The sequence below is a fragment of the Oryzias latipes genome, chromosome 18, assembly GCF_053564925.1.
Source record: "Oryzias latipes strain Hd-rR chromosome 18, Olatipes_Hd-rR_3.1".
Taxonomy (NCBI): domain Eukaryota; kingdom Metazoa; phylum Chordata; class Actinopteri; order Beloniformes; family Adrianichthyidae; genus Oryzias; species Oryzias latipes.
The window spans coordinates 23,963,737-23,979,646 of NC_136254.1; the positions used below are offsets into that span (position 1 = coordinate 23,963,737).

General features: G+C 39.5%; 1 protein-coding gene across 8 annotated transcripts in view; it reads left to right on the plus strand.

Moving 5' to 3' along the window:
• Positions 1-15,910, plus strand: part of dennd4c (DENN/MADD domain containing 4C) — a 48,345-nt gene that overhangs the window by 9,350 nt on the left and 23,085 nt on the right. For all 8 annotated transcript variants that reach the window (XM_078936370.1, XM_020711607.3, XM_078936372.1 and 5 more), the window contains exons 2-4: positions 7,752-8,064; positions 13,666-13,912; positions 13,997-14,066. In XM_078936370.1, the coding sequence (XP_078792496.1) occupies positions 7,766-8,064; positions 13,666-13,912; positions 13,997-14,066 (616 nt within the window). In that variant the 5' untranslated portion in view covers positions 7,752-7,765. The remainder of the gene's footprint in view (positions 1-7,751; positions 8,065-13,665; positions 13,913-13,996; positions 14,067-15,910) is intronic.

Consider the following 15,910-nt stretch of genomic DNA (forward strand, 5'->3'; position numbering starts at 1 on the left):
TTGCTAGGGATGGGTACCGAGCCCCGGTATTGAACGAGCCCTGGGGCAACATTCTTCAAGACCGCAGCATCCGTAAGATCTGACCTCAACGGTTCTGCTATCGGTACCAGAGAAGTCGCTTTTTTTTTGTGTCCCACAAGATAGACAGTAGTGCAACCCTCAGACAAAGCGTGTGACATTCGATCATCAGGGCTCAGGAGTCACAGAGGAACAGGTTTTCAAATTGCAAGCAAAGGGCAGAGCGCAGGCTTTAGAGGAGAGGCTCGTGTTACAACACAGAGGTTAGTGTGGTGGAAATCTTTCAAATGTGTGCGAGTCATACTATTTAACATTTCATCCAGTGTGCTCTAAAAATGTCCTGATTGTTTTTTCTTTTTACTGTAGATTTAAACCGTTGCTTTTCAACCGTTGACGCAATTAACGTAACTCCAGGGGATTCTAAAGTGGATAAAAGCAGACTTGCACTGATATGCAAAACTTTACAGTAGTGCAGTGCTGAAGCAATCAACGTTACTCATGTAAAGTGTTGCATATTGGTTATGAAAAGCATCTTTCCTCTGTGTCAGAATCAGCTGATTCCTGTTGATCGCATTTACCAGCGGTGACCAAATCCAGGCCTCGAGGGCCGGTGTGCTACATGTTCTCCAACCAACCGAACATTGAAGCTCTATATTGGCTAAACACACCTGGTAATCAGCAGCAGATAAGGCAGGGTTTGTATGCACTGCAGGCACCCCTGGCGTAAACGGTCGAAGATTTACGGTAGGTAGGCGTGTGTTATTTATGTGTTGCCTGTAGAAGAAGGTGGAAGACTTCAGCAACTTAGAGCGATCAGTCAAGAGAAAGAGGTGAAGAGACTTGTGCAAGCAGGTTGGAATGGGTAGATAAAGTTTTCAGGTGTGATGCGTGACTAAAGAGTATTGACAAGAATGAAGTGGAGTCTGTATAAGACTGTGGTCAAAGCGGCCATGTTGTGGGTTTAGAGACTCGTTGTGAAAGAGACCAGAGGCAGAGCTGGAGGTAGAGAAGCTGAAAGGGTTGAGGTTCTCTTTATGAGTGATGAAGATGGATAAAGTCAGAAATTAATCCATAAGAGGAACAGGTAGGTTGGGGTTTTGAGGGGCTGTTAGCGGGAGAGAGTGGAAGTAAAGGGATGATGGGAAATGCAGGGTCCCACACGCAACTCAAAGATGGATTTTTAATGAACTACTGCCACTTTATAGAAACTAAGTCCTAGAAAACAATAAAGTTTTTTTCAAAAATTTGCCTTAAAATTGCAAAATTATAATGAAAAGACAATCGGGAACGCTTTTATAATAGATCACAAGATGATCGGAGTGGGACTTTCTCAATCGACAGAAAAAGAAGGGTGTTGTAATGTTCTAGTCAGACTCCACACATCAACGTGATTGAAGTGGATGTTTGAGAGAGCAGGGCATAAACAAATGCTAGCTAACCTCAATGAACTGAAGGGGGAAAAAAACTGAAAAAGGGTAGGGCTGAAATTCCTCAACAATGAGTGACTTATTACTTCCACAGAAAAGCTTTTCTTCAGGTCATGGCTGTACGCTGTACTTGTTAAATTTCCTCCTTGTATGTCACAACACACACAAGAAAAAAAAAAGAATCTGTATTCATGTTGTTTAATTCATTTCAAGACCAAACATGTAAACTAAACTTGCATATGGAAAACCTCTGAGTCAGTGCTGGTTGTTTTATTATGGCAATATGAATGTGGAAAATCAAATAATGTCCAGACGGAAATGTCCTCTGGAGGATCATGTCTGCACCACATGCACACAGATCGTCTGGGAAGGCAATTACCTCGCCTTAAAAACTCTTCTGGGGATAAGTTTGAGGTCCAATGCTGGAGATGGGAAATTCTCTTTAAAAAAAATAGTTTAAGTCCTGAGTCATTGTCAGTCAAAGGCTGCGTTATACACCAAAGGTAGATATTATCTAACCAGAGGAGAGCAGCAGACGTCATACATCTCCTCATGTTCCTTTTCACCTTTTTATTCCATGCGAAAATCCACCGTTGCCCCAATATCTTTGTATTCTATTGAGCACAATTTCCTGTTCACTGAGAGCAGGAAGTGACTTTTCTGAAATTCGTATGTTTCTTTTCATAAATGAATGAGATGCAGCAGCTTGAACCTTTAGCTTTTTGTCAAAGAGGGCTCGTTCCTGAAATTCCTGAGGGTTTTGCTGTGTGGCGATTTGCACACCACAACAGATGTCGCACAAAATTTATTGACTGTATTTCAAGACATTCAAAAGATTTTATCACTCCCAACTGTTTATAAATAAGTATATATGTTTAATCGCTTAAATCAATGACTCGGTTCCTTTAAATATATTTCTTGTATTTATATTTAGGCAGACGCTGTCTTTATTTTCCTTAATGTAAGAATTCCTTGTTTTTATTGTGAGATTGCCTGCATGAAGTTTGTTCTTTGTTCTTTTTATGTGTTCCTGTCATTTAGAGTACCAAGTTACATTAACATAATCAATACAAAATGTAAGTACACACATCTTCATGACAGGAACATTTAAATTTATTTAGGTTTAAATTATGTACATTTTAAATATTTAAAATGTAAGGTGAAACTACAAGTTTGTTAATGTCTGATCAAGTCAAATTGGATTTGTAATGGAAGTTCAAATAATGACTGCATATTTAATTAAATCATAAACTTGTGAATAGAAATGTTTTTAGTTGAGTATTCTGCCTTGCCTTTCCCTACTGCTAATCAACTCAAATTGAAGAAATAACATTTTAATTATTTTAAAATATTTTTTTTTGTATAAAAAAAGTCAAATTTCATATTTTACTGGAAATGATTTGTGGAATTTTGAAGCAATGGTGTTATTATTCCTAGAGAATGCAGCTTGGTTTTGTCCCGTTGAACAGTTGTAGGGCATCATTTCAACACACATTTATCTACTGGCTGTCTGGAACACCATGAATGGGTCTGTCTCCTGCTGTGACACCTTTTACCCAGTTATATGTTGCATAACTGGGAGATTCTGTTTTTGATTTATTTAATATAAATGAGGCTGAAGCCATCATGTGAAAATAGGCTGATGCATGCAGTCACCTTGTTGGAGTTATATGTGTAGCAAAACATTTTTTAAACTCTCAAATACAATAAAAACAGCAATACAGTCCCTGTTTTGTCCTCAGAAAATCCTTTTCCAGTTTTTAGTTTGAGGACCTCAAACAGATTTATAGACACTGTTGTATAACTGGCAAGGGTCGACTAGTGAGCGGTTGCTATGGACACGAGGCAGTAAATTCTCTTCAGTCTTGGTTGGTCTCTAAATTGCAGTTGTGCATGAACTTGAAATGAGCTGAATCCAGTCAAATGATAGTCTGCCGTTTGTCGTGGAAATAGAAACACATCTGGAAACATTTTGATAAACAAACACGGAGCTTTCAGAAATTGAAAAAGGGTGTCTAATAAAAAAAACAGAGATAAAATGCAAACGGGATTATAGACTTGTTTTTGTGAAAGACCTTTCCTTTCTAGCTGAAACTCACTGACGCACATTTTTTGAGTGGATGTGACATTCAACTTCTTTGCTTTTGCTGCTTTCTATTTTATTTGACAGTTATTCTCAATATTTGCTGTCGCTAAATGTGTTACTAATACCATATCGAAAAAAAATTGGCTTTATCTTTGTCATATGGTACTTAGCTGCATCATTTAATCAAAAACAGTATTTGGAATAGTTTGATATTGTGGTGTTAAAGGATGACATATTACTTTTTGAAATATTTATCACAGTTTGTCTGTGATTATTAGCCAGCTCAAAGTTGCTGTTGGGTCGTTTCCCAGCTGTTTTCCCTCTTCCTTGCGATGGATGAATAATTTTCCTATGAACCAAGTCGGTCTGCCACCTCAGCACCTAAAGTCACCTCTACGGTGGCCGTTGCCCTGCATGAAGAGGTGTAGGTCACACGGGAAAAACCTGTTTCCTTCAGCTTTCTTATTCAAAGGCAAAGTGCACAAACAGAGCCGCTACAATGCGCTGCAGGAAAGTGCTTTCTGAAGCCTCTGGCTGTCTGCTTGCATCAACGGTACAAAGCCTTTTCTTTTCTTTTGGTCCAGCTGCCACAGCTGACTCACTGCTGGAAAAACTGAGCTTCCTGTGTTGCTGCTAAAAGCTCTTTTTAAGATGACTTTTCATTTTCTTTGGAGTCCTGGTCAACCGCATCCTCTGACTTTTTGCCTTCATGTTTTAGTTGTTTCATTCTTTTCTTCTCCTGTAAAAATGGCCAGACAGCTTTAGTTTTTATGTATGAATGGGAAATATCCAAGAACCAGAAACTTTTAATGGCTACTTTTAAACTGAAGCATTTTTTGCTATGTGTCATCATGTTTGTTTATTGAATCTTAGGTTTTTGGTCTGGCATTGATTGTCATGCAATGCGATGTAAATCTAAAGAAAAAGCAGAAGAAAGGAACATCTGTTTGAAGTTCAGTCACATGTTCTTAATTACAAAAAGATGCATTACAAACAATAATATTTTCAGTTTAAGCCACATTTCAGAGCATTGTTGTCAGCTTGGTTTAGCCTCCCAATGGCATTTCCGAGCATTCCTTCAGAGTCGATGGCTCTCCCTTGGTGCTTTTCTTCCACCAGAGCCTTTGCTCTCATCGTGTTACGAGCAAGGATGTGATCTACAGTGACGAGAGTCCCCTCGTCCCAGTTTGTTTTCCCCCCGTTTTGTGTTTTGTGGGGTCTTAGAAAATTCTTTAACTGCCTTGACCACACTGTTCTTTAGTATTCTGTGTATACTTGAATGCAAGGTCCATCCCACGCTTTGGGAGTAAAATGGGGGTTCTGTACTATCTATCTTTACTAGGATTGGGAGAAGTCCCTTACATTGGCAGTTGACGATGTTTGCAGTAAACCATTGGGGTGGACGATGATATCGTCGGCGGGCTATTATACATTTTTCGTTATTATATAATTATAATTCGTTATTTTACTGTATTACTTCATTCATTTTATTTTCCAACTAATGACTCATCTGCGATGATCCAGTATAAACTGAAGGAAGTGACTTTAACCAAAAAAATAAAAAATAAATAAACAAAATAAAAAGAAGTAGTCCGCTCCTGCACTTGATTAGTCAGGGGGACCGGTGGACCGAGCGACAGTGTCTCTGAGCAGAGCAGACGGACTTTGTGTTTGAGGGGAAGGGAGGATGCTTTGTTACGTGTGCGCTATGATTGGGAGACTTTGGACTGCCATCCGTCCCGCAGTTCTATGTGAACGAGCTACCGAACTCAGGAGAACCGGGTCTTCCAGTAAAAGTGTGTGTCCGGGCAGAGCTCGGACCATCAGCTCATACAGCGGCTCAGTCCTTAAAAACCGTTCAAACAATCACGTGGATTTGTGTTTCCAGTCGTGTCCCGACAAAATAAAGGCTGATGTTATTCCTACATATTTACGTTCAGCCAAGCTGCAGATTGCAGCATTTCCCGCATGGATTTTATGTTCATCAAAGGCTAAATGTTGTTAGTGAGTGTTAGCCTCTCCTAGCCCTGGCTTCTTCCGACTCCGTTCTTCAACAGAAAAAGCACTGACCACACGGATTAAAATTAAAATGATGAGCAAACAGGGGCTTCATAATAACCGTAACATTAATAAAAGCACGTTTCGTCTCGTATATTACGGAGCTGCCAGATATCTGTGTATGTAGCCTCTCAACGGAACTCATTTCCTCTTCTGGTAAACACTACTGCTCATGTGCGAATGATTTATTCCGACCGAAAGTGAGACCCATGTGAACGTTTGTTATAATCGGAAAAAGTTTTTCTGCACCTCACTTACTTCACCCATACTTACCCTTATGTGTGGTTTAAATGTTCACTATAACCAGTTACCTGCAGCATGCACGTTAAAAATATGTGCATGAAGATTTTTGGTCTGCAGGCTCACTGAGTTGGCTACAACCCTATAATTTTGTGTGGAAAAAGGAAAAAGAAAGTTTTTCACGCACTTGTGGATCACTTGCACAAGTGGAACAGTGAGGAGCCAGTAATCTCAACCAACAGGATCACCTGTATGTTATAAATGCATTCAACTTTCATTATCCACACAAATACTTCACAATATACTCAGGGCTCGACATAGCCATTTGTCCGCTGGCCCGGTCCTGTTTTTCGAGCAGTGCGGACCACAAGACTTTACTTTTCACTTGTCCGCTCGGGCCACTAAAATATCTAACGGTTTATATATTCTTCACCTTTTTCAATAAAGTAAATTTTGCGAAAACGTGTAAATTTACCTCGTCTTCATAATTTAGTTTTTCTGCTAGTCCTGTGTTCAGACTTCAAGGGTTTCTATGGGAAACCTTTGATCACTTCTCCTTCTCTCCCGCCTGCCGCGCGGCTTTCACTGCCGAGCACCACGCGGCACGCGCTCACTCAATTTTTTTTCAAACTTTATTGAATGTAACAATTCAATACAAAACAATGTTAAACAGCAACAACGAAGGCACAAGCCAGTGGGTTATTATTACATTTGATTATAAATCCGACACAGTCACTGAAGAGAGACTGAAGCATGTCAGAGATGTGGAAGACATGGCAGGAATAGAAAGGAATATGTTGGATGGAGTAGTGGGTATAACTAGTAGTATGGACAGCAAGATATTTAATGAATGCATTGAAGATGAAACTGTATGCACTAAGCTTTAAGCTGAATGTCAAAGAATTAAAGGCAACTCCAAATACCTGAATCTCAGACTCAAATGCAGTAGAATGTTAAACTACTTAATTTTGTTTTTCTTTACAACACTGTAAGCAGTAAGTATTTCTAGTTAGCTGAATGATCTCAGTTAGACCTGCACAATATGAGGAAAACTCGCGATATGCGATATCAGAGATTAAAATTGCGATAACGATATAATTTGCGGTATATAAACAAACAGCAAAATAACCAAATAACCATTCCCAGTTTAAAAATTATACTCCAAATGACCCACGTTGACATAGGTTACAAACATCTAACATAATAGGGCTCCATCTGATTGGTCAACAATGTGAAGGCGTCCATCCGATTGGTCAAATGCATTAAGGGATTTATTTGATTCGTTAAATGGTTCAAGCTGCCATTAGATTGTTTTAACACATTTAAGGTTTATGATTTATTGCGATATTTGCCGTTAGAAGCACCATGAAAACTTCTGAACTAGTGTTTCCTACTACACTGCAGTGCTCTCTTCAAAACATCTGAAACAGACTAGAGCAGATTTAAGTTTGATATGGTCTATTTTCAGTCATTGAAAAGTGTAGAAATAAGTGATGTCACCAGAATGCACCAAATTGCACCATATTAAAAGTTTCCGGGGGGGCATGCCCCCGGACCCCCCTAAAGTTGCAAGCACCTGCGGAGCGGCGGGTCCCGCTATGCGCGGTGTCGGGCCAGTAACTTTCAGGCAGGGCCAGTAAGTTTCAAAAACTACTGGCCCTGTGGGCCAGTGCAAATTTCTGGGCTATGTCAACCCCTGATACTTACCGCACGCACGACAGTAGTATGTTCCATTTTCATCATGTCCCTTGGGGTGGCCATATGAGCCTCACTGGAAGTGCAACCCAAAACACCCAGCAACACTGGTACGGCTCAACCCTCTATATGGGTGCATGTGACTAAGACCATAGTGAAGTATTTCATTGGTTAAAAGGCAGCATTGATGCTTTGAAATGACATGTACACCTGCCCTTTCCTTTCAGGTTCCCCACCAGCCATGATTGAGGACAAGGGCCACCGTGTGACGGACTACTTTGTGGTGGCCGGTCTGACAGACAAGTCTACCCCTTTGGAACAGGACCTGTCAGAGGCCAAGTCAAGTGGGCCGAAAGCCCCGATCACGGACTTGGCTGTCATCAACAAGACAGCAGGGGAAACAGTCCCAGAGGGATTCACTTGTATTGAAACCACCTACACCGGCCAGCCAGCCAATCTGAACCATGGCAGCCTTAAGAGCCCTGAGCTCTTCCTGTGCTATAAAAGAGGCAGGGGGAAGTCTCCACTCACTGATATTGGGTGAGTCTGTAATTCACTTCTTTTTTTGACATCATTTAAAAGGGATTTCTGGGATTGGTGTGATTTAAAAGCAAAAACTGTCTTTTCCTACTTTTGGATAGGCCGTTCAGAAGCGGTAGGAGCAATGAAGCTTCTAAGAATTTTTTTTATGCTTGGCAAATTGATGTTGAGTCACAGCTTTCCTGTAAATAATCTGTCATCTTTCTGCGTAACCTTAACAGATATTTTTTTAACTGATCAAGTTGTTTAGCTTTTTAAAAAAAACAAATCTCTCTTCAAAGCTTCCCCTCTTCTACAGATTAGAAATGGGTTGCACTGAGCAGCAGGTTTCTAGAATAGGGTTCCCCCCCTGCAGATTTTGTTTTTAAAGTTTGATTTTGTTCGGAAAACGGAGAGAACCTGTTCCAGCTGCAGTCTATGGATTGTGTTCAATTTATCAGGAAACATATTGCTTTTCTGGAGTTCTGGAAGTCTATTAAGCAACATATACAGACATTTCAGACATGACTTGATTATTTACCAAACCGGTTGTTTCAGAAACTGGATTTATTTCTGAACCAAATGACAGTGTACTTCATCTAAGTGAAATAATGATTAAAAAAACACATAATTAATCTAAATAAGTTTAGCCTCAAATACAAAAGCGGTTTAAAGAAATATACGCCTCGGGTGTCTGCAGATTAATAACACCCTATTGTAACATTAAAATCTGTCCAACACAAGAGGCCTTCAGCTCTTATTTGTTTGCCCGGGACAAGTAAAAAAAAAACATCAATGTTCAATGGTTTGTGTTTCCAACCAGTGTAGCTCTCAGATCAGCTTGGGATGATGCAGCTTCACACAGAGCTGATCTTGTGTCTCTTGTTGCGTCACAAGCAGAGAGGGGCTGAGGCAACGCTGCCTGGAAAACGCTGTTTACCAGAACAGATGACTGACTGTGCTGTTTACTGTCCTGGTCCGTCGGTATGAGGCGGGAGTTTATTTGAAGTCAGATGTGGTGTTTAAAAAAATAAATAAAAAAAGCTTTGCCGAAAACCAAGTTTTATTTTAAAATTCCACTGCAATAAAAAAGATGTTTTTGGTGTTTTTAGCATATTCTTTTAGCATTTTTCTCATGATATGTAGTGCTGGCCAATATGGGAAAAAAAACGTATATACCGATATAATTAATTTAAATCACAATAACGAGGTATATCACAATATACCACAATAAAGTATATTTTCAGTTCTCTGAAAAAAAGTTGAAAACATTTTCATTGCATACTTCTCTCTGAATTCTTTTAAGTGACATGAAACTGAATAGTCACAAATGAGAAAAATGCATTTTAGTGCAGCGAAATAAGTCAAATGAGAGCAGATATGCCTGTCGTGGAGTTGCCTTTACATTTGTTTCAAACGTTTAAGTTATTTCAACTGAATTAGCAAAATAACTTTTCAAAGTGCACAACAGTTTCACGTTCCTGTGTAAAAGGACACATTTTTGCACAGAAGTTCAGCAATAAAAAAATAAGAGTCTCTTTAGGAAGGGTTATGGTTAGGAAGATTATGGTTACAGTTTGCGTTAGACCACCAAACGGTTCCCGAGTGTGGCTGTTTCTGCGGCTCACAGCGCCCCCCAGGGGATGGATCAAATGCGGAGAACACATTTCACAAACCTAGGAGCGTGACAACTAATCGGACTTCAACTTTAAGTTTGACATAAAATTTGTGCGACCAACAACAAAATTCAGCTGTGAACGGACTCAAAAAAATACATGGAGGCAATGCAGCAATGTGCATCTTGGCTGCAAATGTTAGGCGCAGCCAACATGAACTTCCGTCACTTTTTGTGTTGGTCGCATCTAAATAACTGCGAACAACATCAGCCTAAAAAATAAACACAAAAAACGTTCTTTTAGTGGGACGTTTGCTCAAATGGCGTGCCTCGTGCAAAAGACTGCCACTTTAAGCTGGCTGTAGTTTTTCCTTTCACAACTTGCCGCCGCTGTTCCACAACTTGGTTTATCTCTAATGTTTTGTAATCTTATATATTCATTTTTGTGCACCTTTCTTAAGCCATAGAAGAGGTTTGTTGTGTTCTAGCATCGGGCGCAGGAATATCCTTCTTACATAGTTTGCACATTGCTGTTTTCTGCTCTGTCGGATTTCTTAAATTCAAAATGCAGCCAAATCCAGACGCACCCCCTCTTTTGTATCTGTCTGTTACGACTGCTGAGATTCAACTTCAAGCTGCTGGACGTCCATCGTTCTGCATTCATGCTTTAAGTTACATAAAGCATGTTGTAAAACCCGCAAGAGTTTAAATTTAAGAACGTAAAGCAGCTGTACCATCAGACAGACTTTCTTTGGGAAGAATCTCTTTTTAATTTGTGTTTATTTTAACTCAATTTTGAGTATGCATACTGACAAGGCAACACGTCTGCAAGTTGCTATTTAATGATGTATTTGCTGTAATAATTGAGTGAATTAGGTGAGAAACAATGGAAGAGCAATGGCACGATAGAGACTCACGATAAATATTGTCATATTGCCCAGCACTAAAGTATAAAGAAAATTTAGTTTAAGGTTGTAGGGCAGGATAGCTTCATTATTGAGTAATGATTAATGATTTTTTTTTTTGAGTCATTAAGAAGTCAATTTTAGTCAGAGCAGTGGTCTGTTGAAGAACTATATTTGATCAAAAACATCCTTTCCTTCTCTGGTGCAGTTAAGAAACAGAGCTCTGCTCAAACTCTTAAACAGCTTAGATTAGGCTAAAAATCAAATAAAGTCATAAATACGTCAAAGCCACTATGTATTTCTACTATTTATTTCTTAAAACTTTCTGTTAGCGGTTAATGCAAGCAATAGAAATTGAAATAGAGCACCATAAAACCCTCTGAAAACACTGCAGCTGTGGGTGCAGCAGGTTTAAACACAGTTCTGAATGTCATCATTTCTTTTACATATTGAGCAATCCTGTTATCATGCAAACAGATGTAGGTGGTGGAAAGAGCAGGAGCTAATCTGAATACTGTGTGGATTCTTTCTTTCTGTGAATAAACTGAATCACTGAGATTGTATGAAGCCGAGTGCTACATTTTCCCACCAGAAGTGCCTTCTCTATATTGCTTCAGGCAACTTGCCAGAGACTCTTGATTTTAAAATTCATGACACTGTCGTTACTATTTAATGAGAGGCATAACAGGGCGAGTAAAAACGTACATTTCAACAGATCCACATAGATGTTGGGTTCTGTAAAAGTTTGCCAAAGCAACATCATCTCAAATTTAACAAAAGCATATTTAGTCTGCGTCTGGAGATAACGCTTCTCAGATCTTTGGCCGCCTGTTTGGGGAAGTCCAGATGGAAAAACATAAAGCAGTCATGCAAAAAGTCTAACACAGTGGGTAGCTGATTACTTTCCTGGCGGCATCTTGTCGATGTGTGATAATCCACTGAAAGAGTGGTGAAACCAGGAGAGGTACAGACATGTTTGGTTTGTTTCCGATTTTTTTTTTTTTTTAAGTCTGGGATTTGAACGAAGCCACATAGCGGTTTAGGGTTTAGCACTCTCTCCTCACAGCGAGAAGGCCCTGGTTCAAATCCCGGCTGGGATTTGTCTCTGTGGAGTTTGCATGTTCTGTTTGCGCATGCGTGGGCTTTCTCTGAGCACACTGGCTTCCTCCCACAGTCCAAAAACATGCTCCATAGGTTAAATTATGTCTCCATGTGAATGTTTGAGATCCTGCAACAGACTGGTGACCTGTTCAGGGTCACCTTCACACAACAGTAGCCTGTTTGGCTCCAGCAACCCTGCGACCCTGAAGGGGATTCAGCAGGTTTTGAAAATGGATGGAAAATGGATTTGAACAGGCCATTGGAGCAGAATCGCAACTGCCATTTCAGACATGTATTACTAAAGGAAACCATCTGCAGGAGAAAAGACTCCAAACTGATCCGCCCTGAGCATCCAGAGATTAAATTTAGCCCACAACTTTTCTAAGACTCATCAGCCGAAGGCTTTATTACATTAGTTAAGAATCTATCAAATCCAAAATGTCTGGATTCAAAATGATTACATCATACCTTCTAATAAGTTAAAACCTCTGGAGGACACAAAGCAGAAAAACAAGCCCACTTTTATCTTTTGTGCAAAATCTAAGATCTTGTAGAGTGTCAGGATAAAGCTTCTTTTTCCCCCCCAATCTTTTTTATTATTATTATTAATTTTTTAAAGAAATTTTCTAAAGGTAACTCTGAGTCACCAGCATCTTTTTTATATTGCATGTTTGTGCTGTTTAGGGATAAAAGATTAAAGACCACCAGCGCTGCTGCAAACGTCAGAATAAAACATGCTGGTAGAACACAATGAAAATGAAAAGCCCGGCTTGTGGTGTTTTAACAGATTAAAGAATGTTGTGTACTGCACAAGATGTGCTGTCTGTCTTTGTTTTTTTCCCAGTTTATCTATTTTTGTTGCTTTATTGGTGTCATAAGTTGTGAACAGCTGTTGCTTGGATTTTTCTTTTTGTTGTGCTTAGCAGTGCTGCTATCAGCCTGTCGCAAACCCAGACCACAGCTGTAAACATGTTTAGTTATAGCAATGCATGGAACGTGTTGGCCCATATGAGTGCTGCATATTTTTGGGTTGTCCGGACCCGTGGAGGGTCGTAGAGAGGAGCGGTTGCATCTTAAGGGGAGCGCAGGTGTCCCTGAAGCTTGTACGGCCATCTCAAGGGATGTCATGAAAAAGGAAACTACCATTGTTGTGCGTGTGGTGAGTTTATCGGGAAGTATACGTACTTATGACGTACGGGTGATTCTGTCATACGGTGTCCCTGCACCACACTCTAGTCATTAGTAAAGTGCGAGTACTGGCCCCACTGACCGCATGCAACTGCTGCAGGCACAGGGTGTGTATGGAATACACAAGTGCTCGTAAGACGCCCGAAGGATGCCGACACAAACTACATTGACTGTCTTAATTTCCCTAACTTCCAAAGATCAGGCTGCACACAAGGTGTGGGCACTAACAGGCTCCTTGCAGAGTGCCCAGGATTTGGAGGGAGTTGAAAAAAATGAAAAAAAATCTGTTGGAAGTGCCTGCACCTCACCTACCTCACCCTTACTTTACCCTGCATGTTGTGTAATTGTTTGCTAGGCCCTTTTTCTTGCAGCTTGCCCGTAGGAAAAAAATGTGCATGAAGAATTTTGATCTACAGGCTCACCGTCAGTCTACCACCTTGTGTCGGCCTCCTGTGCACCTTGTAAGAGTTGCCCGTCTTTGCTCCCAGATAGCCAGTATCCACCTATAAAGACGTACTCTTTGCATTATAACACTGCTTCGCCAGTATAACCGTTATTGGTTAGAGCTGCCAAAAAAGTCAAAATCAAATTTTTACTTGCTGTAGGTCTCTTGTGCAATATTTACATGTTTTAAGCAAAAAAAAAAAGTGTTTATCTTGTATATCTAGAAATATATAAGTCTGTGCAATATATGTACACAAGTTTGACTTGTCTAACTTAAAAGTAGCAAAAATGAACTTCTTGACGGCATTTTCTGCGTTGCACCTGTATATGAAAGATTAAGACGTTTCACTTTTACATTTTACATCACAGGGTGCTGTATGAGGGGAAGGAGCGTCTGATCCAGGGCTGTGAGGTCATCCAGGCTACACCGTATGGCCGCTGTGCCAACGTGAACAACAGCACCGCACAGCGCATCTTCATCACTTTGCGCAGAGCATCCCCAGTCCAGCCTCAGAACTCCCTGGCAGTCACGGATATTTGCATTATTATCTCTAACAAAGGCGAGACAGCACCACACACCTTCTGTAAAGTGGACAAGAACCTCAACTGCGGCATGGTCAGCCTGGAATTTTTATTTTATTTTATTTCATTAATACCGAAAAAGGAATTTATGAGACCAATTTTATGATTGATCTTTCAGTGGGGCTCCAGTGTTTACCTGTGTTACAAGAAATCGGTATCTGCTTCAAATTCGATAAGTTATAAAGCAGGTAAGTGAAATCTTGAACTTTCTTTAAATACATTGGCTTTTAGCATTTATCTCTGGCGTATAAGCAGTTAATAAGAATTTTCAGCAGGTTTAAGCTTAATTTCATTTAGAAACTCTTCAGCTAATTAAGCATTTAGCATTTAAATGCCTAGACATACACTATATATACACAAGGGACAGATAATAATTGGATACAATTGGATTCTGCATGAGAAAAAACCAGGCTAAACTGCGAAATGCACATTAACAACACTTTTCTGTGGGCAACAGCTCTTTTAGGCTCAGCCACGGGTCCACCCACCTGCCTAAAACTAAGCTTCTAAATTTTAACTCAAGCAAAATCAAAAGAATTGATTGAAGAAAAAACACCCCCTGCTCCCCTAATTATCATAAATTGAGGAAAAACCAACATACAATTATTTTGGTGTAAAATCTGACCTTTTTACATGGTAGTTAATGGGGGAATTGCTCCGTTCTGACACCAGCCTCCAGTGTCCATTTGGGGAACTGCATCCTAGTTTGGATCAACTTTAATTTGGAAGGTGGGAGATTGGGTGACAGCAGTTTAAATGCAAATTTTAGCTACTTTTAGGATTAAAAAGCTATTTATTCTCATTTTGAACACAACATGGTTTTTCTTTTAGCATATCTGGGCATTTTAAAATATTTTTTAAACCAATCTGGTATTTGATAGTTAAACATGCAGTTTTAGTAGTAATACAGGATTATAAATATTATGTAGCATAATACAGGAGTTTTTGTTTCTAACTAATTATATTAGTATAATAATTTATTGTCAAATTAATAAAATAATTTTAATCAACAGTCTGTCCTAAGTTTTTTCAATTTTTTGTAACTTTTTGCAAAAAAGCAAACATTTTGCAGATTTATCCTCCTTACGATATTTAAATATACTTTCAGTGAAACTGTGTTTTCGATATACAATTTGAGAATTGCAAAAATTCCTTTTACACTTTTGTTTTTTAGAGACGTGTAGTGTTTTAATTGCTTATGAAAAAATGTAACATTGTTTCAGTCAGCTAGTTCCTACGACGGAGTTTTAGGGCCACTGTGAGGAAAAAAAAATTCTGGCCAACCTGACGAGATTAAAGTCGTCATGTCGACTTTAATCTCGTCATGACGAGAAAAAACTCGACACAAAGTTTCGAGAAAAAACTCGTAGTGTCGAGATAAAAGTCGAAATAAAGTTTCGAGATTAAAGTCGCAATGTTGCGCGAGAGCAGTGAAGCTGAGTCTTTCAGGAGTATTCAGTGTTATGGCTAATGTTAGTGAGCTAGTGGCTTTGTACTTCAGAGTTTACGACAGAGTTTTATGGCCACCAAAAAAAAGTAATTTTATTAGGAGATAAAAACTCGTAAATTTACGGGAAAAAGTTCATAGATTAACAAGGAGAAAACACCGAAGTTGTCCGTTTATCAGAGCCTAGCTTGAAGATGAAATATGTGGAGCCTTTTGTGAAGCTTTTATTTCCGGATTATAGGTTTAAAAGAAAAAGATTCTGAGCCTTTTGGCGACTCAAAATCAGATTATTTTCCGTGTAGTAGTCTTTCCGGGGTTCAGTGTCCGTAAAGCGGACTTTCATATGTAAAATAAGGAGCTCAGAGACACGTTTGGGTGTAGAGGACCGCTGCAGCCTTTATTCTCCTTTTCATTCACATAACCTGAAGTTCATCTGTCACATTACGTCATGAACCTGTCATCCGATCACCAATGCGGAAGTAAACAGTGTTACATACGCCCCCTCCTGCAGATGAAGCGACCTGTTTGATCATTAAAAAACAAAGATGAATGAAAATAGTCTGTTATATTAGCATTACAACGTTG